Source organism: Paramormyrops kingsleyae, chromosome 19 (genome assembly GCF_048594095.1).
Source record: "Paramormyrops kingsleyae isolate MSU_618 chromosome 19, PKINGS_0.4, whole genome shotgun sequence".
NCBI lineage: Eukaryota > Metazoa > Chordata > Actinopteri > Osteoglossiformes > Mormyridae > Paramormyrops > Paramormyrops kingsleyae.
Genome location: NC_132815.1, coordinates 806,065 through 831,452, shown reverse-complemented (window position 1 = coordinate 831,452; position 25,388 = coordinate 806,065). Strand labels below are relative to the sequence as shown.

The window sequence follows — 25,388 nt, the reverse complement described above, 5'->3', positions numbered from 1 at the left end:
TCAGTATAAGCTTTGTATGGAAGCAGTGGTCCTCCCAGTCTGGCCTGTATGGTGAAGCGTGATGCCATTCAGCCAGTGTGTCAGCATTCAGTCATGTCATTAAGCAGCACAGCTGCTTTCTGTGCCCCTCTGCTGCTTAATCTCCCACTGAGGTCATCCTGTCCGGTACAGTCACTGAACGTTGGCTGGCCGGTGCAATTGGGCGTCCACATCCTCCCAGAATTCCTCTGCTTTGGCCTCATGCATCCGTTTCGCTGTAAGTCAGGGTGTCTGTCTGTTGTAGGCAGCTACTCATAGCGACTCCAGGTTTGAGAGTTTTAATTTTGAGTTCTTTTATTAAGCCGTTTAAGAACATCATCTGACTAGCTGATGACCACACCAACAGGCTCACAACTGGCAATCAGTGAGTTGGACGCACGCTGAGTTTGCCCGGAGCATCTCTGATGTTCTGCATCTTTAAAGTGGGGAAAAAGCCTGACTGTTGTTCTTATTAGTCTTGTGCATTATGATGTGACACTCACCTTCCACCTCAAAGTAGATGTGCAGCCATAGATTGATTAGCAATTTATATATTATTATGTTTATATAGATGAGTGCATTCACGTTATACGCCCTGCTCATAGGATGGCCAGCAGCATCTGCATTATAAGTCCTTGTCCTTAAGCACTGCGCTGCCTGTTTCTCTTAATGAATGGTTTATGAAATGCTTACCGATATTTCAACTTGAGTTCCTCGTGTCCTTTACATTCAGCGCCTGCTGCCTCTGACTCTAGAACTCTGATCAATGTATTATCAATGATCAATGATTATTATTAGGGCTGAACGATTTGAGGAATATATCTAATCACAATTTTTTTCTGACCGATATTGCGATTTGATTTGTGGTGTTTTTTTTCCAAGTCAAGCTTCAGTTTATTATAAAGTGTGTAATAGATTTAAAACATGATGCATCATTACCACATGAGGTACCTTCGAAATATTAACTGATCTAAATTCTAATGCAAGGATGAGAACTTAGATACACGTATGAAATTCTTCCAACACGTACCTGTGACTTTTAACCATTGAGTACATACCTCAGGTCTTTAGTGGTCTGATATACACATATTTAAAAATTAAGCCGCAAGTAACCATAACTATGCAAACCATTAGTGAATACCTGATTCCTGAATATTAAGAACCGTTTCTAAACAAACTAAACGTTGCACATTGTCATCCTGTCGTATGTTGGCACTGTTCACAGATTATGCCACATACTCTGCATCTGCAACAATTTACTATAAATTTAAGGCAAAATATCTTTAAATTGTTGTTTTATGGTCAGGCGACCCAAACATGGTAAAGTGATTGCATTTTTACATGCACATTTTAAGTGCTGTGTTTGCAAACAGTGCTCGACTGCTTTTTTTATCCTTAGTAAAATAATAGTGTTTTCTGCAAGTCCCATGTACATGAGGGTTAATTTTAACAGAACCAATCAAAAACAGCTAACAGTTACCTGGAGGATGGGCTCCCCCTTTGAGTCTGGTTAGGGTTAGGGTTCCCTCTGCTGCCCCCTGGAGGATGGGCTCCCCCTTTGAGTCTAGTCCCTCCCAAGGTTTCTTCCTTCTAGGGAGTTTTTCCTTGCCACTGTCACCTATGGCTTACTCACTGGGGGCTTTGGGCAGGGATGCTGTAAAGCGCTTTGAGACGATGTAATGTTGTGATAATGCGCTATACAAAAATAAATTTGTTGTTGTTAAATAAAGTAATAGTAATAAAAATGAAACAATTCCATTAAGCAAAAACAACAGGGATAACACAACTATTAAAATGACCTTTCTGTAAACAATCTGACCATGAAATAGGTAGATGATTCACTTGCATCTCAGCAGCGGAATCAATATTTTTTCGCACCGCAATTGTAACGTTTTATGTGTTTTGTTTGTGGGTGTATACACAGTGGCCTTGGACCACTTCTGATTGGTGAGCATGACTGGCATGTGAGGAGCACAGCACTTCTGATTGGTGAGATTGACTGTCACACAAGGAGGATGGCTTGAATTTGTAAAACTGTTCTCACAACGGTTTTAAACCCTAGGGCAGAAGTACTATATTGTGCATATCCTCAATCACAGCCTTTGCGATTTGCTAATTGCGTTGTTTCAAATCACGATTTTGATTTGAAATTGATAAATCGTTCAACCCAATTTATAATCGTGCATACTTCATACTGCTTGGTATTCCTTTGGTTTCTCAAGAAGCCTCCGTTAACAGTTTGTGACCAGTGTTACTGAATTGTGTAACTGGAGCTGTGTGTTTGATTTTGCAATTAAACCGTGTAAGAATGTCACTGTGGGCCATCTGCTGCCCTCTGGTGTCAGGTTGGTGTCATTCAGTGACAGGTGGCTGTGATGCTGGGCCTTTCATCTCCCCAAAGCCCTGCTGGCTTTTCTTCAACCTGAATAAAAATTTATTTGCATGTATGAATAACTATCAACAGCAGGAGGACTCCCAAGCGCAGAGCCGTGCCCCCCCTGCCATTCCTTCCATAGCCCGGCATGATCTGTGTAATGGCCGAAGCGTAAGGTGATTGGTGTCCCTCTCCCTGCAGATGTCTCTCCGGCAGAGCAGGAGAAGCTCTTTGTGCAGAAGCTGAGGCAGTGCTGCGTGCTGTTCGACTTCGTGTCGGACCCCCTGAGCGACCTGAAATGGAAGGAGGTGAAGAGGGCGGCGCTCAGCGAGATGGTGGAGTACATCACGCACAACCGGAACGTCATCACGGAGCCCATCTACCCTGAGGTGGTGCACATGGTGAGTCAGTACAAGGGCGCCTCGGCCGACCGCGGCAGCACTCAGCAGCGGCTAAATTAATATCTTGTTAGTTTTTGTTTGGTTTTGTTTTGTTTGTGTTTACATTTGGGGCCCATCAGTGAGACAAAAGCAATTAGGTAACAAGAAGGCTGTGTAGCGCGTTAATGACATTGCTGTCACTGCTGAGTCTCCACGGGCTATTTTTTGTCCCCCACCCACCTAGACCACGGGATCTGCTTTGATCTGTTGAATATCTGCATGAGAATAAGCCTGGTGCAGCTTTCTTTTCCCTTCCCTCTTTATAAATACACCTTACAGTCCTATGCTTTTGTCTTTAGAGGTCGATGTAGCCCAAGTGAACAGTTTTTTATAGTTTCTTTGCTAAGTGAGCAATTAATTCTTCCTCATGATGTCTGACGTGTTGCTTTATTTTTTTTATCATTCTCTATGTGGCAAACAGGGGAAAACATCTATTGCATATGAATTCAAAATCATTTTATTTCGTTTGAGTCTCTGAAGATAGACAGATGACTGCATTTTGATGACGGTGTTCAGCCATTTAATTTAATTATTTTATTAAATGCTATCTTCCAAGGTGGGCAGTAAATTTTATGTTTTTCACTTAGCAAATTTGAAATTTATATAAAAGATTTTAGGAGTTTGGTCCCATAAGCTTAAAGCTGGGCCCCTCTGTGAAGGTGCTGAGAGTTTGCAGCATCACTTCGCCATGTTGCCTCTCATTGTTGTCGTTGCCGTTTCCTGTCCCTTTGTCCCTCTTCCGCTTCAGTTTGCTGTGAACATGTTCAGGACTCTGCCGCCGTCATCCAATCCCACGGGGGCAGAGTTTGATCCAGAGGAGGATGAGCCGACGCTTGAGGCTGCCTGGCCACACCTGCAGGTATGACTGACTAACAATAAATCTGGGTTGCTGTTAGTAGCTTATGATAGGAGTGCGATGGACGTCAGATGTGCACAGCTTTACAGTGGTGATATTTATAATGATCTCAAAGGCTGTGCTACATAGATTGTATTTCAGCGTGTGTATTCATTGTTTTTGTACACTTCTTCCCAGCTCGTATACGAGTTCTTCCTTAGATTCTTGGAGTCCCCAGACTTCCAGCCAAACGTAGCTAAGAAGTACATCGACCAGCGGTTTGTCATGCAGGTAGGAGACCTCACCCCTGCGTCACCAGTGTGGCAGTGAGGATATACACCAAAACAAGCGCCCCACTTTCTCTCTCTCTCTCTCTCTCTTCTTCCCTCCCCAAACAGCTGCTGGAGCTCTTTGACAGCGAGGACCCCCGGGAGAGGGACTTCCTAAAGACCACGCTGCATCGTATTTACGGCAAATTCCTGGGGCTGCGTGCATACATCAGGAAACAGATCAACAATATATTTTATAGGCAAGCCTTGCCATGCGTGCTGCTTGTAGACTTCTGAGGAACTCCTTTTGTAATTATATTTTTAAACGACTTTTTAGTCTTTCATGTATTTAGAGCCTGTGCATTTTTTTACCCTTCATTTCATTCATACATCTGACAGTTTTATCCGAAGCCGCTTTTAATGGAGTGAAGGGTTACGGTTTGTGTTTCTGTCTGTCTGTCTGTCTGTCTGTCTGTCTGTCTGTCTGTCTGTCTGTCTGTGTGTCTGTCTGTCTGTCTGTCTGTCTGTGTGTGTGTGTGTGTGTGTGTGTGTGCGCATGCGCGCCGCCTTGGGTTCAAAACCACAACTGTCGTTTGATCAGTGCTCTCTTTTCTTTTTTTGGACACCTTGGGAAAACTTTATTTTTCAATTTTATTTCCATAGGTTCATTTACGAGACGGAGCACCATAATGGAATCGCAGAGTTATTGGAGATACTGGGCAGGTGTGTATTCTCTCTCTGGTTGATGAAAGTAAAACTAATACTTGTATGTCTGCAAGATACCTGTATGGCTGCAGGATACCTGTATGGCTGCACGATATCACATCGCAATTATATGGCGCATGCATAATAATCTCCAGGCCATTAGATGACAGGCGTAAACATTCGTCCGGACGCTGGCTTTTTTGTACTGGCGGTACTTTTTGCTGGTTAAAGTCTGACACGTTTATTAAACATAAGGATATGCCAGATGAATACAGACCGCTAACTTTTGGGTCATAATACGCCTCTCGTGAACATTTTATGTGCACTACTAATCTGCTTCCCAAATTGTGGGCGTACGTAAACGCCCGTATAGTACCGGAATGCCGCGGTCTGGACTAATGTTTATGCCCGTCACTAAAGCCCTGGTGATTATAGCGCATGCGCCGTATAATTGCGATGTGATGATATGCAGCCGTAGCTCCCTACTATGTTAACTGCAGATGCAGTTTCATTTCCAGACAACACAGAACCTCAGAGAGGTTCCATTGTTCACACAGTATAAATTAGTGCTTTCAAAGGATGTTTAAGGTTATTTTGTCATTAGTCTATAATTGTGTGCTTGTGTTTTGTGTGTCTGAAGGTTATTTTTGTGAATGTCTTAGTGCACATGTACCCCCTGCTCCCCAGCCCCCCAGGTTACAGGTTAAAATATAATTATGGCGCCTTAAGGAGAACCAAAATAATTTCTTTTCTCTCGTTTACAGTATAATCAATGGTTTTGCCTTACCACTCAAAGAGGAGCACAAGATTTTTCTGTTAAAAGTCCTGTTGCCGTTGCACAAAGTCAAGTCACTCAGTGTCTACCATCCGCAGGTATGTTCTCCTTAGTCATTAATGACTCAGCAGTCGCTCAAAACCTTTAGGGACGGCTTCAGCTTTCATTCGTAAGATAAAATTAGTTTTTTTTTTAACAGAAGAAAGTATTTCTAGGGATTGATTCAAGTTTTTTTCCATTGTACCTGTACTTAATCACCATTGCTGTATTTGTTGCATTTTAGCTGTTATTAATAATTACTGCAAGTTTCATGTGTCATTGTAGCCCCAGTCGGACGCCCATAAGTGTTATTGACATACAGAGTAACGCAGCATTGTAATGTAAACACAGTGTATAACTGCATCCACACATCCACATGCTGCACAGGTTTCATACCATAAGCTGTGTCTGATATAAATACCCAGGTGACTGAGTGCTGTGCCTGTGACAGTCTGTTGTCTTGCAGTGAGGCTTCTCTGACGGTGCTTCTGTGAACAGGGTTCTTTTAAAAAAAAAAAAAATTAAATCCCTAGTAATCTCTGTGTAGCATTATGAGCCCTTGGCAGGCTGTGTTATTCTCTGTGTCACTGTGTTCTCTGTTTGGCTTGACCCCACTCGCCATCGCGTCCCTTGCAGCTGGCGTACTGTGTAGTGCAGTTCCTTGAGAAGGACAGCACACTCACTGAACCAGTAAGTTCTCTGTCACCTGCTGTTCTCTCATAGTTTCCTTTGTATGTTTCAGTTTTTAGTGCTTATCGAGGTTTTAGCAAGTTCAGCTTGAATGAAGCGATAGTCCTTCAGATGGTCTGACGGCCATGCTTCTTAACTGCTGCCCAGTGGTCACCTTCTTGTGAGTGTGTGGCTCAGGGGGCTGAGCCTCTGTGCCTGTGATCAGAAGGTCGCCGGTTTCAGCCCGACCTCAGCACGTCTGTAGGTCCTTGAGCAAGGCCCTTAACCCCCAGCTCCCTGGGTGCTGCTATGGGAGGCTGCCCTTCATGGCCAGCTTGTTCTCAGGGAGAGAAAGCAAACTGGGGGAGGTGTAAAGAGAATTTACCCATGGGGGTCAGTAAAATACTAATAATTGTTATTAATATTATTGGTAATAATAATTGTTATTGTTATTATAGGAGATGCATACTAATAATTTTGTCCTAGGTGTACTTAAATTATATGTGTCAGATGAGGTCATGTTTGTGCACCACTGACTTGAGTGTTGGAAATGCCCACATCCATTTCTGTTTCTAGCTGCAGTCCTGCATGTCCGCTAATCAGTGTTGCTGATCTGTAGGTTGTCATGGCTCTTCTGAAGTACTGGCCAAAGACCCACAGCCCAAAGGAAGTGATGTTTCTCAACGAGCTGGAAGAGATCTTGGATGTGATCGAGCCCTCAGAGTTTGTGAAGGTCATGGAGCCTCTTTTTCGCCAGCTGGCCAAGTGTGTCTCAAGTCCGCACTTTCAGGTGACCTGAAGTTTAGTTGATTTATTTGTTTCTTCAGGCAGACCAGATGTTTGGGGGATTTGTTTGATATAGCCTGATCTGGTAATGGTGACTGAGCAGTGCCCCCTTCAGGTTGCAGAGCGAGCCCTGTATTACTGGAACAACGAATACATCATGAGCCTGATCAGCGACAATGCGGCCAAGATCCTCCCCATTATGTTCCCGGCTCTGTACCGCAACTCCAAGACCCACTGGAACAAGTACGATCAGCTTCATGTCATTTGATAGGACTGCAAAGGAACAAGATAGAATGAGTATGAAGAACACGCAGGCAATCACAGGGCGGTCATCAGCTAAAGCTATTTTATTACCAAACCACATAGTCCCACATTTATGTTTCCTGCCCTTTGTTTCGTTCTGAGATACCAGCATTGCCGGCTCACTTGTGTTTTTTACAGGACCATCCATGGGCTGATCTATAATGCCCTGAAGCTCTTCATGGAGATGAACCAGAAACTGTTTGATGATTGTACCCAACAGTACAGGGCAGAGAAGAATAAGTAAGCTGGCTCTGTGCACACTGCACCTGTCCCTCTGTGTGATGTGCACAGTGAGAATGAGTGACCCCAGGCTTTGCATTAAGTGGAAAAGGGGACCTGGCATTTTCACAGGGGAACGGGAAACTGAAAATTCCAAACGGCACTCTGGAATCAGCCCTAGCAGAACTTGAACTGTACGTTTGTTTAGCTGTGCACTATTCAGTGTTTCTGCATCATGGCAGATCATTTGGGCTTGTGTTTCGCCTGTATGTACTGCATTCATGTGATAAGAAAATTGTATGAGTTTATAAAGAGGTTGCGAACACACCGGTCACTAGTGTTACCCGAAACTTTGCTGTTTATCGTCACTTGCATTGTTTTCTAGAGAAAAGGCTAAATCGAAAGAGAGGGAGGAGGCCTGGCTGAAGATTGAAAACCTGGCAAAATCGAACCCACAGGTAAGAGGAGCTGCAGCTGTTCCTGTACATGCAGCTTGGCTCAATGTGCTTCGATGGAAGAGTGTTTGTAAAACGTTTGTTCACCACACATCACAACAGCTGTAATAGTGGACTAGCCAATATTAAAAGATCTTTTTGAGAATTTAACTTGTGGTATTTGTCATTACTTTCCTCTTTGTCTAAGTTCATGCATCATCATACTCTGGTCATGTGACCTGCTGTGTCCTCGGAGAGTGGCTTGGGTAATCGAGGTGTGCCACCGCCTTGGCATTCTGCCCAGCAGCATGTTTCAGTCTGACTGCTTTTTTCATCCTTGGTTCCAGTTTTAATGTGCCCTCCTGGTGGCAGGCTTCCATTACAGTGTATTATAGTCATAATGGATGTGCAGTTACAATAGTGTAAGCAATTGTTTTTGTTTGCTGAGTAATTGCCTTTTGTGGGTTTTTTTTTTTTGCTTTGTTTTTAAACACTAGTTCCTTGTGTATGCTGATTCCTCTGGCCTCAATAGTCCAGTAGATATGGAAACAGATGGTCCATTGATAGAAGATGTTCACATGTTAAGACAGACTGTAGAGGAAGAAGCGACTCAGGTAATCTGGGGTTTTGTCTGCATCCTCCTGCCTTTGGTATTTTAAACTGACAATCCAGTGACAGAAAGGGAATCGGCAGTAGTCAGTTTGTGCACATGCACTTGAGTTTAAATTCCTTTCCACTGTTTCCATAGTTGTCTGGATGCCTAATAATTTGTGTTGCTATGTATCTCAATAGGCTGGCTACAAACTGCTTTGTAGCCAAATGTTATGGCTATAAATTTTAAGTCATCTTGGGAGAGACCACAGTTAATGATTTAACAAACATGGTTTAAAATTGCCTGGGAATTAATATATCAGGAATTTATATTATAGATTCTTACCATAAACACCAGAAAATCTGGAAGGAACTTCATTCTCCGCCTATTCCCAGTTGGCCACAAAAGACACTGTAAATTTCTTACATGTGTCAATGTAAATTGCACTTTGGACCATCGTAATATAAACTTTTACAATGAATATATGCCCTAACTGCAGTGTGTTCTCATGTAAACTATTACTGTATGGAGGGATTAGTTATGCCAGTTTTGCCTGGCACTGTAGCCTTTTGTTTGTGTAAGGCAGTGCATGTAGGAGTGGGCGATATTGCAATCCATGATACAAGTCACGACTTTCTTTGTGTTTGTTTATAAAGCAGCCAAATTGTGATGTGTAGTAATTAACCATTTAAAAACCACTTAACCAGCAGCTCTATCCTTACAAGAAACACTGCTTGTAGCATTATAATAATCGGCTTAATTATTATGGTATGTAAAACACTGTACATACCATACAAACTGACGCTGAGCAAAATGCTTGTCAATTGATTTAACACTAAAGTTTCAAGAGTTGACTACTAATGAACATGTATCACTTTGGTCAATATCTGTATTTGTTGTAAATGGAGTTCAGAAGTACGCAAACAAATAGGTTAAAAAATAAAATTTGTGTTGCCACCTGTCCTTCAAACAGTATCTTTGCAAAGTGTGCAGATTGCAGTAGATTGTTCCATGACGGATTCCATCAATCTTAATCATTTTGGCACAATAGAAATAGACCCAATGGAACCAATTCTTCCACAACAGCCAGGCTACACATGCTGTTTATTCCATAGCATAGCTGACCCATCTGTGGGACGTGTTTTGTTTACTGCACGACATGAACAATATTTGTAGCAGTTTGATTATATGTGTTTTTTTTTATTATTTAAAACCTTTTCAATTGAGACCCACTGAAACGGGTAACGGACAAAGAAGTGAGACACATAGACAGGGCTGAGATGTTATGGAGGCTGAAATTGCCTTGATTCACTTTCGTCTGTTTTGGTTGTTCTGTTACTGTGTTACAGGCTCTGAACACGCAGGCAGGCATCGCGTGATTAAGTGCTTGCTGGTTTGTGATAATAGCATTAAGTCGAACACTTAAGTGAGCATTCATTGGAAGCTCAGCCTAGCCGCACTCACGCTTAGTGAAACTGCTCCACTGCATGTATGTTTGTAATGTGCCGTTTTCATTGGCTGGATTCACTTTGGACAAAAGCATCTGCTAAGTACCAGTAAATATAGTGCTATATTGCGACTCTCGCAGTAACTCAAACGCTGATCATGGATACTTATGCTAAAGTTGCGCTGTAGTTGTAAAGACTTGCTATGTAGTATAGTGCTTGGTGGAGTACTGAGATTTGGTGATATGGTCATAAGTTATACCTCAACAGATACATAGAAAAACTCAGGATGATCTATATATTGCCTATGTTTTCAGCCTGTGATAACCTGTGTATGTAGGAACTGCCCACTTTGAATTAAATTTGGATATATGTACTGTGTCAGAGTGAGATGTATTAACTTTTGGGTTTCTGATCTCTTCATTTCATATCTCTTGATGTCTTGGCAAGTGAGAATATGAGCAGGTGGCTCTTATCTGGGTCAGCATGACCAATATTTGCCCGCTATGCATGTAGGGCAGGCAGTCATGCACGTGCCCGCTCATATGGTCAACCATGTCTTATGATTTTACTCATTGTTCTGACCACTCGCTATATAAAAGCCACATGATTTATTGTCAGACTGGAAAGCAGGATAATTGTGATCAGTGCTCTGATTTATTTAGTGTTTGTCCTCCATACAATCAGGAGACAATCAGGAGTCTCTCTTTAAATTGCAGGCATGTTTTTTGCAGCGCAGAAAGACTGGGGGTATGTGTCCCCAAAGCCTTGATGACTGTTCCCCAGAACAATATCAGCTGGACTTGTGGAAGTCTGATATTAGAACTATATGTTCTGAAATGTTGCTTTGAAAACTGTCAGATGATGTATGTTTCACATCTGAGCTTCTGTGTAAATGTGTGGCAGAAATTTGGCTCTAACGCAGCCATCCTATCCATCCTCCCCCCCAGCTGCAGAGGGACCAGTACCTGGAGCGGCCCCTAATGCGGCGCAAGTCTGAGCTGCCTCAAGATATCTACACCGTCAAAGCCTTGGAGACCCACCGCCGCGCTGAGGACATGTTCACCCCTCACGATGGGCGCTAGGCCCCTCCCTGCCATCTGGATCAGCTGCAACACTGACACAGGACCAGCTGGGTGTGTCCCGAGGATGCCACCTTCCATGGACCCACCCCTTCGTGGGCCAGCCCCGCCCCCTCGTGGGCCAGCCCCGCCCCCTACTCCAATCAAGCTTTCTCGCTCTGCTTTCTCAGGTGTTCTGTTAGGATGTTTTTTTTTTCTCCCCCCACCCTCCCTATGACTTATTTGCCCCCTTGATTTTTTATTTTTATTTTCATTATTTATTTTTTTTGTGCCTGATCTTGCCATTACACAAGAGATGACCTGTTGGTGGAGAGCCCAGTTTAGTGCAGCATGTGGCATGGGAAACAGCTGAGCTGTTTGGTTTTCTCATTCTCTCCTTCTCACATTGAGAACTGGCCAAGAGCTGCTGTTGTGGGACCTGCCGCTCCTTCGCACTTGCAGCCCAAGGAAAGCAGTCTTTGTGAAGAGCTGTGTGTTATTTCCAATACATGTTTTAATACTTTGAGTTTTCTACTGGGGATATTCAGCTCTTTTCGCCTTCAGATCCGAATAGGAATCTTTTCCTTTAGAGAGTCTGTCTGGACCTCCGGCCCGTCCAGCAGCAGTCCGTTCTGCAAACTCACAGAGCCCCCGTTTCACTCCCTGTATTCAGTTTGATTTGTGCCATGATGTTTTTTTTAACTTTCCATTCATGCATTTGTGCAGCTTCGCTCTGAACTGATGTACATGTTGGTGGTTCAAACAATGGTGCATTTCTGTAGCAGGGAGCGAGAGTTTGGGGCTTGTTGGTGAAATGTTACATGTCTGTATAAATGTCAATATTTTTTGTATAAAGTGTATTTTTTTTTTCTTTTACATTTTAGCAACAAGCTCTTATTTTATTTATTGTATTTTTAAATTCCTTTATACTGCAGCTCTGGTGGCCTTGCAGATTGGTGTCTGACTAGAGGGGAGGCATTTAATGAGCTTAGTCATTTGCGGAAATCTGTGCCATGCGCAGCTGGATACCTGCAAGGCTGAGTGTCATCAGTCTCAATATTAACGGGGCTAATGGATGAAAATGTTTGAATCTTTAACCTTTCTGGTGTCTGGGACCCATTCTGGAGTGGTGATGTTTTATTAAATCTCATTTCCTGTGTGGCAACTAGAAAACTGTAACCTGCCACTCAGCCCCCAGTCTATATATTTCTCTTATTCAGTTAGCAGCCAATGTGACTGAGGTAGTGAGCAGGTTGGGGGTGGGGGGGTGGGGGCGCTATTTGGGAGCCACTGGGAGTAACTGGTGGCTGACATACCCCCTTTGCTCCCAAGCGGCCATCTGAGCTGCAAGTCATGACTTCAGGAATGTTCCAGCTGCCCTGTTCCACCTACACTGAGGCAGAGTTCTTTTTGTGTGCCTTTAGGACTGAGAGATTACGGAATGGTAATGGACGAAATAAAGCTAAACCTTTTACCTTTCTTTTTAAATTTGACCATACAATTGCACATGTTAAAATCAGCTCAAGCCTGATTTGTGACAATTTACAAAAGGTTGAACTTGCGAAGAGCCTGTCGAATTAACTAGAGAGCACTTCCTGTAAAACTTGAACCGCCGTCTTTATTCTCGTGCCCTATAGCTGGCTCAGTCGTCTGTCCGCCGTTTGTCCTGTCTGACTGATTTTGTAAATGACACCATCCTCTTCCAGACTGTTCTGGATGATAAAGGGTGCTCCACCTCCCCGTCTCAGTTTTCTGAGTGATAATGTTTCTTCGCCATTGTTTGAACCTCCATCAGTGTTACTCCCCCCCCCCTCCCCCCCGGTAGGGCTTTGTTGGCTGTGGACTGGGTCTGTGTGTGTTGTGCACACAGTGACCTCCAGGGGTCGCCTCCAGTCACTCAGCCTGCGTTGTGGCTGCGGAGTTCAACATGCTAACTGTAAAGTGTACCGCTTACAAACATGTCCAGTGAGATTGATTTCAAAAATCATTCTTTCCCTCTGCAATGAATCGCTCTTATTAACGGTCAGGGCTGCATTTTCATACTGGACAGCATTCTTTTTTTTCTGTATTGCTGCAATTTCAAAAAGACTACATGGGAAGAGCAGAAGATCATATGGCGTCACACTGGCACCTATGGGCCACATTTTACATGCATTTTCCAAACTTCGGTAACATGACAAGTGTCCTTTAGTATGCATCATTTACTAAATGGCGTCATCTAATATTGTACATATAATGTACTTTGTTTTATGTAGTGTTATCTATTAAACAGTAAATATCATTTTGTACAAAATTGTCCTTTGTACAGAATAAAACAATGGCAGAACTTCAAACAGTGACTATGTTACACTTTTGAAAGAAAAGAAAAGGAAGAAGCTAATATATACTGCTTAAAATGTAAATAGGATATTGGTGATTGGATATTGCTTTAGGATTTATTACTATTTCCTAAGCTGTGACAGCAGTGAAAGTGATTAGTTGTCATTATTCACACACCACAGTGCACCACAAAATGCATCCTCTGCATTTAACCTACGTGACATAGTGGAGACCAGCTAATTTAGCACTTAGGAGCAGGAGCTTGCTCACAATACCTCAGTGGTACTTTGTTGGTTGGGAATTCTGAGCATCTTGGAATCCTATCCTGTATAACACTAAATCCCATTTCAGGGGACCTTGTGAAAAATACATCTTGGAAATTGGATTGAATTCTAACACATATATGTGTTAGCACAAGGCTTTAAAATGCTAGATGCACAAGATCAGTTGTGGTGCTTCTTCCAGATCTATATGATAGCTGGTTTCCATAGTGTAGTAGTTATGTTTGCCTTACAAGCAAAAAGTCCTTGGTTTGAAGCCGAATGGAAACATGGTTGCTTTTCCCAACCGAGCAGTGGTGACCTAAGGGTTAGGGAAGCGCACTTGTAACTCTGAATATTACTTTGGCAAAATCTTTTGTGCTTTAAGATGCCATTTCAAATGTTATTCAAAGTAATATTCAGTCTTACCATCAAAGTGAAATTTCAGCACAGAGCTACATAGAAATTTACACGTGTGTGTAATTTTATTTATATATATATATATATATATATATATGTTTGTGTATAGTGTGTGTGTGTGTGTGTGTGTTTGTGTATCAGGCCAGAATGCACATGAATCATCCTGAATCCTAGGTTCAACCAGGTTCATTGGACAGAATCTTCTATCCAGTACCCTGTAGTTTTTTCCATTACAGAAGCCTCTGATCACTCCATGGATGTTCAGCATTTTCCCATGCCAGTTGAAGACAGCCTCAGCAAGGTCCTGTCTCCCCCTCCTTGGGTGTCCTGGGGCCACCTGATCTCTGTTCCCATGACCTCTTCAAACTTATCACATGTGAGCTTTCACTTAGGTAACTTCCTTCACTGGCCTGTTAGCACCTTTGTCTCAGGAGACCTATGTATTACATCAATTAAAAGCTAGGGGGGGAAAGCAAATTACATAAAACAAATAAAATGATCAAACAAACATTACACTTACAAAAAAAAAATCAATAAAACACACAGCACATTTATCTAAAAAGCTAAGCAAATAAATATGTTTTTAGCCTCGACTTAAGACATTCAATGGTTGGGGCAGATAGGACATGGAGAGGGAGTTTGTTCCACAACATGGGCCTGGCTTCTGAGAAAGTGTGGTGGCCCTCCCTCAAACGGCCGGTTGGTGTGGAGAGTAGCAGAAGATCAAATGACCTTTGGGCTCTCTGTGGCCAGTCCGGATGTATGAGATCACTGATATGAGCTGAACCCTCAGATCTAAAGGCATGAGGTAACTGTGCCACACTGTCTTCATCCATCCATACATTTTCCAACCAGCTTATTCTACTGGGTTGCGGGGGGTCCGGAGCCTATCCCGGAAGCAATGGGCACGAGGCAGGGAACAACCCTGGACAGGGAGCCAGCCCTTCGCAGGGCACAACCACACACCATTCACTCACACACATGCACACCTATGGGCAATTTATTAACCTCAATCAGCCTCAGTATGTCTTTGGACTGTGGAGGGAAACCGGAGTGACTGTCTTCGTCATTATAATTATTATTATTTACAGGTACAATGATAAAACTGAGTGGTGATATGTGTAAACATGATGGTGAATAAAGACAAAAAAGGTCGAAACAGACAAAGACGACCAAGTATATAAATCGTGGCGATCCAAGAATGGAATATCTATGTTTTACTGCACTCTTGAATACCGAACTGGAGCCGACCAATCGGGCATGAAGGTTGTTCCATGGTTTCAATCAGGTAGTGCTTATGTGTATAACAGAACATGGACGGTGCCCGCTTTATTTTCGTTTCGAAAGCATAAGTAACAATGTCTGGTCGAGGAAAGGGAGGTAAGGGACTCGGAAAGGGTGGCGCTAAGCGCCATCGTAAAGTCCTTCGCGACAACATCCAGGGTATTACCAAGCCGGCTATTCGTCGTCTTGCCCGCCGAGGTGGCGTCAAACGTATCTCCGGTCTGATCTACGAAGAAACCCGTGGCGTGCTGAAGGTGTTCCTGGAGAACGTCATTCGCGACGCCGTTACCTACACCGAGCACGCCAAGAGGAAGACCGTCACCGCCATGGATGTTGTGTACGCTCTCAAGCGCCAGGGCCGCACTCTGTACGGCTTCGGCGGCTAAGCGTGAAAGCTACAGCGAGGAAATCTAAAGACCCAAAGGCTCTTTTCAGAGCCACACACTTCGTCCTAAAAGGCAAATCAAGTATTACGTGTTATGATGACTGGGTGTTTTTCTTCAGGACGCGCTTTGCACAATAGTGCGCGAATCAACTAGCGATTTTACGCTGTGGGTGGATTTCTGCCCCCACCCCAGAACAAGACGCATGAGTCTGTAGCTGCTTATTAATTGCAATGTAGTTATTGTACTGTATATAACACATGAAACGCAGGAAATGGCAAGAATGCGATCCCCGGGAACTTTAATTTTGAGGACTTTCCATTAAAGTCGTATCAGTGACGAATAAAATTAAAAAGTTAGTGTTCTGCCGGCTCGGGTCACAATTTCTGTGCGGGTTATGGTTCTATTAGGATGATCGAACAATTCACGGCCACATTTTCACGGATGTTGAACAGCTACACTGATAGAACAATATAGTGTCGTAGACTGTGCTGAAATGCTTCAACTAAACAGCGTATGCTTCGGTTTTTTGGTAAATGAGACGTGTTCGTTGTCTGTTAGCAGAAATCAACTTCTCTGCAGGTGAGGCAGAAACGCGAAATCTGGGAGGGACCGACATATGTTTAATGAGGCCAACAATTTGGGAGAAGCACATCTGATTTTTTTATGTCTATGGTGGTGGTTAACTGTGCTCGAAAGTCAGCCTACCTTAAAGTGGCTAAATAAGGCAATAAAATAAAACGCATTAAAATAATACCATTTTACTTTGTGAATTTCTGAGTGCGAAATGGCTGTGTGTAAGAAAAAGGGCTTCGTGAGAGTAGTAGAACTGAGCCAATAGAATTTGAATGTCATTTGGCGGTCTTTAGCTGTCCAATGAAAAGGCTTTCCGAGGTTTCCTGCCTGATTTGGATATAACCATTATATAAGGAGGTCGAGTTATCTTGTTTGGTATTGCTTGTGTTTAACAGCAAGTAGAAAACATGCCTGAACCAGCGAAGTCTGCGCCTAAAAAGGGCTCGAAGAAGGCAGTGACGAAGACTGCCGGAAAGGGGGGAAAGAAGCGCAAGAGGTCCAGGAAGGAGAGCTACGCCATTTACGTATACAAGGTCCTGAAGCAAGTTCATCCGGACACGGGTATTTCTTCCAAGGCCATGGGTATCATGAATTCTTTCGTCAATGATATCTTCGAGCGTATCGCTGGTGAGGCGTCCCGCCTGGCTCACTACAACAAGCGCTCCACCATTACTTCCAGGGAGATCCAGACAGCCGTGCGCCTTCTGCTTCCTGGCGAGCTGGCCAAGCACGCCGTGTCTGAGGGGACCAAGGCGGTCACCAAGTACACCAGCTCCAAGTAAAGCTTCTGCCGCTTTGCAAAAGGAAACCAAAGGCTCTTTTAAGAGCCACATATAAAGTCGGAAGAGAGCAAACGCCGTCGCGAAGCTTTTTGCGCTTACGAGGTTCCGTATTGTGGTTGTATACTGAACTAGAAATGACTAGAATTAGGACGCTGGGTTTGTTTGAAGGTTATTTACATATTCTCGGTTATTGAAAAAATTAATGTAGAATTGTTATTGTAATGTGTTCACGTGAAATTCTGCAAGAGGAAGGATTTTAAAGGCTCCTCAATAAGCTTATTAGCAATTAGGGTTATATTATTTCACCATAAGAGCTCAATATATTTTGCATGTGGTTTAGATCTAGTTACTTATTACTGGTCAAATGTGTACAGTGATGCCTCAAAACACTGATTTTCTGCAGTGGACTGATTTTGTGCTGGACATCCATGTTATAAAATCCCTTACATAAGATACCTGAAGAAATGTAGATCTAATCAGGCTCATTCTTTCTCCATTGTGCACTTCATTTCGCTGCTCTTTTTGTTTTGCAATTCTTCTTGTCAAGCAACTATTCATACACACATTTCCAAATCCTGGGAGCAGTGCCTGGGGCAGTATGTTCCTGAGTGGTACCTCACTATTCAGGGATTAGAACCAGCAGCCTTTTCAATCATAAGCATGCTTCCCTAACCATTGGGCCACTACTGCACTGCCCTAACATATTATGGATGTTCACTCATTTCAAATACCCTCTCATTTCTGTTTTGGATCCAAAAAACCTTTCATATGGCCACCTTAGGAGCCCCCCTACCCAGGTCAACCTCAGGCTCCGGGAGAAGTTTAGTCCTACATTGGCTGCATTGGCACTTTTTCAGGAACGATGCCGACACTTCACTTCTCTGGGTGCACTTTTGGTTCTGTATGTGAGGAAGTCAAATAAATTGTCGCCAGGGGTCTGCTGAGAATTTCTGTGGTTTTTGTGTGTGCAGCTAGATTTTTATGTCAATAGGAAATTTTGAGCGTCCATGTGTGTGACTGCGCATGTCTGTGGCCTTTGCAGGCATAGCCAGAACTTCAATGAGGGGTAATATTCTGTTGAACGGGGGGTCCACATATGCATCGACCTGCTGGGAAATTCCTGGTATGCCAGGTTGCCAGTCCATGGCCAGAGGTATCTGTATATCTAATTGTTCATGCTGTTCTGAATTATCCCATATAATATATATATATATATATAAATGCTACTGTTTAAAAAAAAAAAAAAAAACCACTAGCATTTTGAATTTTGCTAAGGGGGGCAAATTCTTGGTGAATCTCAAAATACAGCAGTATGCCATATGACACGGACTATAGGCCGGTTCATAAGATAAGATAAAACTTTATTAATCCCACAAATGGGAAATTTAGACTGTCAAGGCAGAAAGTGGACAGTACAAGAATAGAGCAGCAAAAATAAAAACAATAGAATAAAAACTGAGTGGATATATAAATATATGTACAACACTGTGGAATTACACTCAGAAATATTTAGTCCATCCATCCATCCATCATCTTCCGCTTGTCCGGGGTTCGGGTCGCGGGGGTAGCAGCTTCAGTAGAGGCACCCAGGCCTCCCTCTCCCCAGCTAACCCCACCAGCTCCTCGGGGGGGACACCGAGGCGTTCCCAGGCCAGCCGAGAGATATAATCCCTCCAGCGAGTCCTGGGCCTGCCTCGGGGCCTCCTCCCTGTAGGACAGGCATGGAAAACCTCCCTGGGTACCCGCCCAGGAGGCATCCGCACCAGATGTCCAAACCACCTCAACTGGCTCCTTTCGACGTGAAGAAGCAGCGGTTCTACTCCGAGGCCCTCCCGGATATCCGAACTTCTCACCCTATCCCTAAGGGAGAGCCCAGACACCCTGCGGAGAAACCTCATTTCGGCCGCTTGTATTCGCGATCTCGTTCTTTCGGTCATTACCCATAGCTCATGACCATAGGTGAGGGTAGGGACAAAGATGGACCAATAGATCGAGAGTTTGGCTTTTCGGCTCAGTTCTTTCTTAGCCACGACGGACCGGTTAAGCGCCTGCAGAACTGCAGACGCCGCTCCGATCCGTCTATCCAACTCCCGATCCCGCCTACCCTCACTCGTGAACAAGACCCCGAGATACTTAAACTCCTCCACTTGAGGCAGTACGTCTTCCCCAACCCGAAGAGGGCAAACCACCCGTTTCCGGCTGAGAACCATGGTCTCGGACTTGGAGGTGCTAATCCTCATCCCTGCCGCTTCGCACTCGGCTGCGAACTGCCCCAGTGCCTGCTGGAGATCCCCAGCAGATGAAGCCAACAGGACGACATCGTCTGCAAAAAGCAGCGAGGCAATCCTGAGGTCACCAAACTGGACACCCTCAACGCCTTGGCTGCGCCTAGAAATCCTGTCCATAAATATGATAAACAGGACCGATGACAAAGGGCAGCCCTGGCGGAGCCCAACACGCACCTGGAACACGTCCGACTTATTGCCGGCAATGCGGACCAAGCTTCTGCTCCGTTCGAACAGGGACCGGATCGCCCACAACAGTGGACCCCGGACCCCATACTCTCGAAGCACCCCCCACAGAGCACCTCGGGGAACCCGGTCGTAAGCCTTTTCCAAATCTACAAAACACATGTAGACTGGATAGGCAAACTCCCAGGCCCCCTCCAGTACCCCTGCAAGGGTATAAAGCTGGTCCAGTGTTCCACGACCAGGACGAAAACCGCATTGTTCCTCCTGAATCCGAGATTCGACTATCGATCTCACCCTCCTCTCCAGTACCCTGGAATAGACCTTCCCAGGGAGGCTGAGAAGTGTGATCCCCCTGTAGTTGGAACACACCCTCCGGTCCCCTTTCTTAAATAAGGGGACCACCACCCCAGTCTGCCAATCCAGCGGCACTGTCCCTGACCTCCACGCACTGTTGAGAAGGCGTGTCAGCCACGACAGCCCCACAACATCTAGAGCCTTCAGGTACTCCGGGCGGATCTCGTCCACCCCCGGGGCCCGGCCACCACGGAGTTGTTTAACCGCCGCGGCCACCTCAGCCTCAGTGATGGGCAAGCCCCCCCCAGCACCCTCGGGCTCTGCGCCCTCAGATGTCTCAAAGGCAGTATGCGTAGATGTATCGGAGGCAGGGTTGAGGAGGTCCTCAAAGTATTCCTTCCACCTCCGGATGATGTCCCCAGGTGAGGTCAACAGCCCCCCCCCCCCACTATAAATAGTAGGAACCAGGAGCTGCTTCCCCCTCCTGATACTCCGTATGGTTTGCCAGAACCTTTTTGAGGCCGACCGAAAGTCACTTTCCATGGCCTCACCGAACTCCTCCCACGCCCGGGTTTTTGCTTCTGCGACCGCCCGAGCCGCGTTCTGCCTGGCCCGCCGGTACCCGTCAGCTGCGTCCGGAGACCCCCGGGCTAATAATTCCCGGTAAGCCTCCTTCTTCAGCTTCACGGCCCCCCTCACCTCTGGTGTCCACCATCGGGTACGGGGGTTACCGCCACGACAGGCACCGACCACCCTGCAGCCACAGCTCCGTACGGCCGCTTCCACAATGGAGGTCCGGAACAGTGTCCATTCGGACTCAATGTCCCCTACCTCCCCCGGCATGCAGTCGGAATTCTGCCGGAGGCACGAGTTAAAGCTCCAGCGAACAGGAGCCTCTGCCAGACGTTCCCAGCAGACCCTCACTATACGCTTGGGCCTACCAGGTCTGACCGGCTTCCTCCCCCGCCACCTGAGCCAACTCATCACCAGGTGGTGATCAGTTGACAGCTCTGCCCCTCTCTTTACCCGAGTGTCCAAGACAGAGGGCCGCAGATCAGTTGATACGATTATAAAATCGATCATCGACCTGTAGCCCCGGGCATGTTCGTACCATGTCCACTTATGGACACCCTTATGCTCGAACATGGTGTTCGTTATGGACAAACCATGCATTGCACAGAAGTCCAATAACTGAACACCACTCGGATTCAGATCAGGGAGGCCGTTCCTCCCAATCACCCCCTTCCAGGTCACACTGTCATTGCCCACGTGAGCGTTGAAGTCCCCCAGCAAAACGATGGGATCCCCCCGCGGCACACCAAATAGCATACCGCTAAGGGAATCCAAGAAGGCCGGGTACTCCGAACTGACATTCGGCGCATAAGCGCAGATGACAGTCAGAGACCTATCCCCGACCCGAAGGCGCAGGGAAACAGCCCTCTCGTTCACCGGGGTAAACTCCGATGTTAATGCACCGAGCTGTGGGGCCACCAATAGCCCTACCCCAGCCCGGCGTCGCTCACCCGCCGCAACTCCAGAGTAAAAGAGCGTCCAGCCCCTCTCCAGGAGATTGGTTCCAGAACCCAAGCTATGTGTTGAGGTGAGCCCGACTATATCTAGTCGATACCTCTCAACCTCACGCACAAGCTCAGGCTCCTTCCCCACCAGAGAGGTGACATTCCATGTCCCGAAAGCCAGTTTTGTCAGCCGGGGATCGGACCGCCAGGGCCTCCCTTGGCCGCCACCCGATCCACAATGCACCGAACCCCTGACATTCCCCTTGCGGGTGGTGGGCCCACCTGGGGAAAAAAATTTTTAGTCACCCAAATAAAAAAATATTGATCATGATTTACTTTTATATATTTGTTTTCACTCAGAATCAAAATGGCAACTTTCTATAATGCTTTTTGACCAATTTATTTCTTTATTGTTTTACATTGCATATTGCTTTTATTGAGGTCTAACAAACATACCAAAACTGCAGTCCAATATTAAAACTTAATATTCATAAATAGCATCAATACAGTTACTAATACAATAAGTGTGCATTGGAGATCAGTCATTTGTTGTAGTGCAGGATGAGAGGTATGATCTGGCCTTTATCCTTATCCATTTGATGTTAATGGAAATTAACGATCGTGTGTGTAGAGGGATGTGAAGAGGATGATTCAGGAGAGGGGGAGAGGAAAATGTGAGAAGTCTGGAGGGAGGCCACAGTACCGGTGGTCTTACTTTAAATATGACCATCAATGCAAATGAACTAAGGAACTGAAGTGTAAAGAGAAAAAAATCTAAATGGGCAGATAGTTTTTCTCAATTACTATGGCACACTTCATGACACATACTCAACATTCTCATGATTATTAGAGCATTTCTCAAAACAGGTTTTGCGTATAGTATTACAGTGTGGTTAAGCTGTAAATGGCTGCAACTCACCCAAAACAATTAACTCCTGTCTGAAAAGCAAAAGATTCTATCAATGAAGTTTTCATTGCCATTAAAATGAGAAGTACCTTCAGCATCATTTTAACCACGAGAGTCAAAATGCTTAGATATATAGTCAGCATGTCAGTGTATGTATGTGGCTGAGCTCCGCAGTTCTAAATGAAAGTTGTTTCCCATTTTGTCATTCTCACTGACTGATCATTTATCCTAGCAAACTAATTTTTATTCTTGTCATAGGCACCGGTTTCACCAGTGCAAAGCTCTACCTTACAGTATGTAAAGTTCACTGCCAAGAGAAAGCAGATCTCAAGACACAGTACAATAAATAGTGAATAGAAAAGTGGCAACACGAGAACAAAATGGCAAGAAAATCATATACTGTGGGAACCAAAAATACAACAATGCCACATCGCTGCAAATTTTTGAATTTCCTTCTGAAAGTTTGGTGAACTGCTTGGTGTGTGGTGGCTTACATTATGATCAGTTACATGTATAGTTTTGCGTGTGTAATTGTTACAATGGAATCTACATTATCCATTTTGACCAACAAAACTAAAGGAAATGAAAATGATCTCAGTTGATGACAATGGTACAGACCACGTGAATTTGTGTACTGAAACATCTGGAGATTTGTGTGAAGCAATGAACAATTATGTTCAACTGTCCACACGTGATACCATTACACTTGTTTTAGTTGCCACTTGAAAAATGAGGGAGAACCAAGAAAACCTGATACAGCTTAAAAGGGGCCATATTTTGGGAGACATACATTTATTATTTTTATTCTTATCAATAATAATGATAATAATAAAACAGAACGAATACCCAGGTAAGGCGAAAATGGTTTCGAGGTATACATTGTAGCTAAATAATTGGCATTATTGTGATTGTAGGCGGAATCAGAATTAAGCATACATTATGTCATACGTTGCTAGCTGAGATAAGAGAAGAAAGTGTGTAGTGAGCGGAGTGCTGGTAATAGGGAAGTCATTTCTACTAAGTTTTTAAATTCTACTTCATCACTTTATTCCACTTTTTACATGTTGCATATCGTTCGGTTTATGGCATTATCCATTATGAGGGTAATGTATAAAGGAGACAGAATCTCTTTTGAAATGAGTAGCGCGGGTACTTAGATGAAGTCTCAAGTGTGCTTTAATGAACTAGAGGTTGATCCGTTTTAAAAACTGGGGAATGCCATAACGGGAACACAACCACGTTATTTAAATGTAAAGGGTCTTGCTGTAAACTGCTACCCCGTATTCGGTCTTTAGCTGTAATGTTTTAATGTGTTATTTCCCCTAAAATCAAGGCAAAAGTCGTGAACGTTAGCCGATCGTCAGGATGGAAGCAAAGTTTTTGAGGAATTCAAGTAATATCCAGTGTGATCTCTGGAAAAACACAACTTACTTTCAAACAGACGGATCTTATATTAAGGCCACATTTGTAAGTAAACACTAATACAGCTCATTGACTGATTTTAACGCAGTTTTGCGCGAGGAGAAAACACAAGTGAAAGCGACGTCGCGCGCTCTGCACAGACAGCGCCGTGGAGGTTGAGGCTACATGGTTCTCATGGGGAGTTTAAGGAGGACCCACCGTGACGCACCAGTACGAACAGACCAGATTCGCTGATTGTGTGACACTTACGAAAGTGAAGAGTTAATAGGAAAATGGCAGAAGTCGCTCCGGCCCCCGCCGCCGCTCCGGCCAAGGCACCCAAGAAGAAAGCGGCACCTAAGCCTAAGAAATCAGGTCCCAGTGTCGGGGAGCTGATTGTGAAGGCTGTGTCCGCCTCCAAAGAAAGGAGCGGCGTGTCTCTTGCCGCTCTGAAGAAGGCTCTGGCAGCCGGTGGCTACGACGTGGAGAGGAACAACTCCCGGCTAAAGCTAGCGATTAAGGCTCTGGTGACCAAAGGGACTCTGGTTCAGACCAAGGGAACCGGCGCCTCTGGCTCCTTCAAGCTGAACAAGAAGCAGAGCGAAACCGTCAAGAAGCCCGCGAAGAAAGCCGCTCCTAAGGCCAAGAAGCCAGCAGCAAAGAAACCGGCAGCGGCAAAGAAGCCCAAGAAGGCGGCGGCCTCCCCAGCGAAGAAGCCGGCGGCCGCCAAAAAGTCTCCCAAGAAGGCAAAGAAGCCGGCCGTAGCCAAGAAGGCGACCAAGAGTCCCAAGAAGGCGAAAAAGCCGGCGGCAGCAAAGAAGGCCACCAAGAGCCCAAAGAAAGCAAAGGCAGCCAAGCCTAAAGTCGCCAAACCCAAGGCTACCAAAGCCAAAAAAGCCGCTCCCAAGAAGAAGTAAAGGAACAGGCGCTGACTTCCAGACCTTGGAGAACAAAGGCTCTTTTAAGAGCCACCCACTGATCTCTGAAACAGAGCGTTGTCTTCTTTACATTATACTTCACCTAAACAAGACTTTTGTATTTGTATCGTGTGTTTGGTCTGACGAATACAAAGCTATATACCACACGACAGTAAACATCTTAGAAATTACCTTCTAACAGGTGTTCACGAAGTTACCCAATGTAAGTTTACTTGTATAGCACAACTGAGACAAAGCATTTCGAAGTTCTATACTGAAACAGAAGAACAGCAATTATTATTAAATTACGTTTTTAAAAAAACGAAAGCCAAACAAATAGTTCACTGAATACAAGTTACATTGTAGCGAGTGTGTGACTGATTTTATTTATTGAATATGTGCAGCAAACAATGTTTTAGCCCTGATTTAAATGGACTAAACTTTTTAGCGGATCTCATGCTTTCGGGAAGCTTGTTCCATGGACGGGGAGGACAGAAACTGAACGTTGCTTCGTCTTGTTTGGTCTCGGTTCTCGGATCACTGAGTAAACCTTTGCCAGGTGACCTCAGGCGTGTGAGTGCCTCATCATGTTCAAGTATATCAGAAATGTATTTAGGTCCGAGGCAATTTTGTTCTCTATTCAAATCAGTATTTCAAAATCAATCCTATACTGCACAAGTAGTCAGTCTTATTTTTTTTTTGCCACGAAATACATGCTATTATAAAAGCCATTATGTGTCTTGTTTAGACAAAAATCCTTTAATTCTTGCTGTGTTTGTAAGGTGGTAGTAGGCTGTCCTCATGCAGCTCTTGATATTAAAGACCAAGTATATAACTGCACCAAGAATTCTGGCTTGATTTGTAGGTTTTAGTACCTTTCTTCTAACGATACC

General features: G+C 44.5%; 4 protein-coding genes across 7 annotated transcripts in view; all 4 read left to right on the top strand.

Moving 5' to 3' along the window:
• The window catches only part of LOC111844407 (serine/threonine-protein phosphatase 2A 56 kDa regulatory subunit gamma isoform-like), a 31,801-nt gene extending 18,504 nt beyond the window's left edge, over positions 1 to 13,297 (top strand). For 2 of the 4 annotated variants that reach the window (XM_023812872.2, XM_023812874.2), the window contains 13 exons: positions 2,594 to 2,793; positions 3,581 to 3,691; positions 3,866 to 3,958; positions 4,066 to 4,196; positions 4,600 to 4,659; positions 5,406 to 5,514; positions 6,092 to 6,145; positions 6,744 to 6,914; positions 7,026 to 7,153; positions 7,352 to 7,453; positions 7,818 to 7,890; positions 8,364 to 8,480; positions 10,854 to 13,297. In XM_023812872.2, coding sequence (XP_023668640.1) covers positions 2,594 to 2,793; positions 3,581 to 3,691; positions 3,866 to 3,958; positions 4,066 to 4,196; positions 4,600 to 4,659; positions 5,406 to 5,514; positions 6,092 to 6,145; positions 6,744 to 6,914; positions 7,026 to 7,153; positions 7,352 to 7,453; positions 7,818 to 7,890; positions 8,364 to 8,480; positions 10,854 to 10,988 — 1,484 coding nt within the window. In that variant the 3' untranslated portion in view covers positions 10,989 to 13,297. The remainder of the gene's footprint in view (positions 1 to 2,593; positions 2,794 to 3,580; positions 3,692 to 3,865; positions 3,959 to 4,065; positions 4,197 to 4,599; positions 4,660 to 5,405; positions 5,515 to 6,091; positions 6,146 to 6,743; positions 6,915 to 7,025; positions 7,154 to 7,351; positions 7,454 to 7,817; positions 7,891 to 8,363; positions 8,481 to 10,853) is intronic. The other 2 variants (XM_023812873.2, XM_023812875.2) reach the window with 1 other exon arrangement.
• A 2,019-nt stretch (positions 13,298 to 15,316) lies between these two features.
• LOC140581100 (histone H4) lies at positions 15,317 to 15,689 on the top strand. The gene has a single exon (XM_072702869.1). The coding sequence runs from the start codon at positions 15,322 to 15,324 to the stop codon at positions 15,631 to 15,633; it is 312 nt and encodes a 103-aa protein (XP_072558970.1). The 5' UTR covers positions 15,317 to 15,321; the 3' UTR covers positions 15,634 to 15,689.
• Positions 15,690 to 16,604: 915 nt separating this feature from the next.
• Positions 16,605 to 17,884, top strand: LOC111844425 (histone H2B). Its single transcript, XM_023812894.2, has one exon. The coding sequence runs from the start codon at positions 16,614 to 16,616 to the stop codon at positions 16,986 to 16,988; it is 375 nt and encodes a 124-aa protein (XP_023668662.1). The 5' UTR covers positions 16,605 to 16,613; the 3' UTR covers positions 16,989 to 17,884.
• A 5,949-nt stretch (positions 17,885 to 23,833) lies between these two features.
• Positions 23,834 to 25,332, top strand: LOC140580973 (histone H1-like). Its single transcript, XM_072702713.1, has one exon. It carries the CDS (start codon positions 23,872 to 23,874, stop codon positions 24,493 to 24,495), a length of 624 nt encoding a protein of 207 aa, XP_072558814.1. The 5' UTR covers positions 23,834 to 23,871; the 3' UTR covers positions 24,496 to 25,332.
• Positions 25,333 to 25,388: the final 56 nt, after the last annotated feature.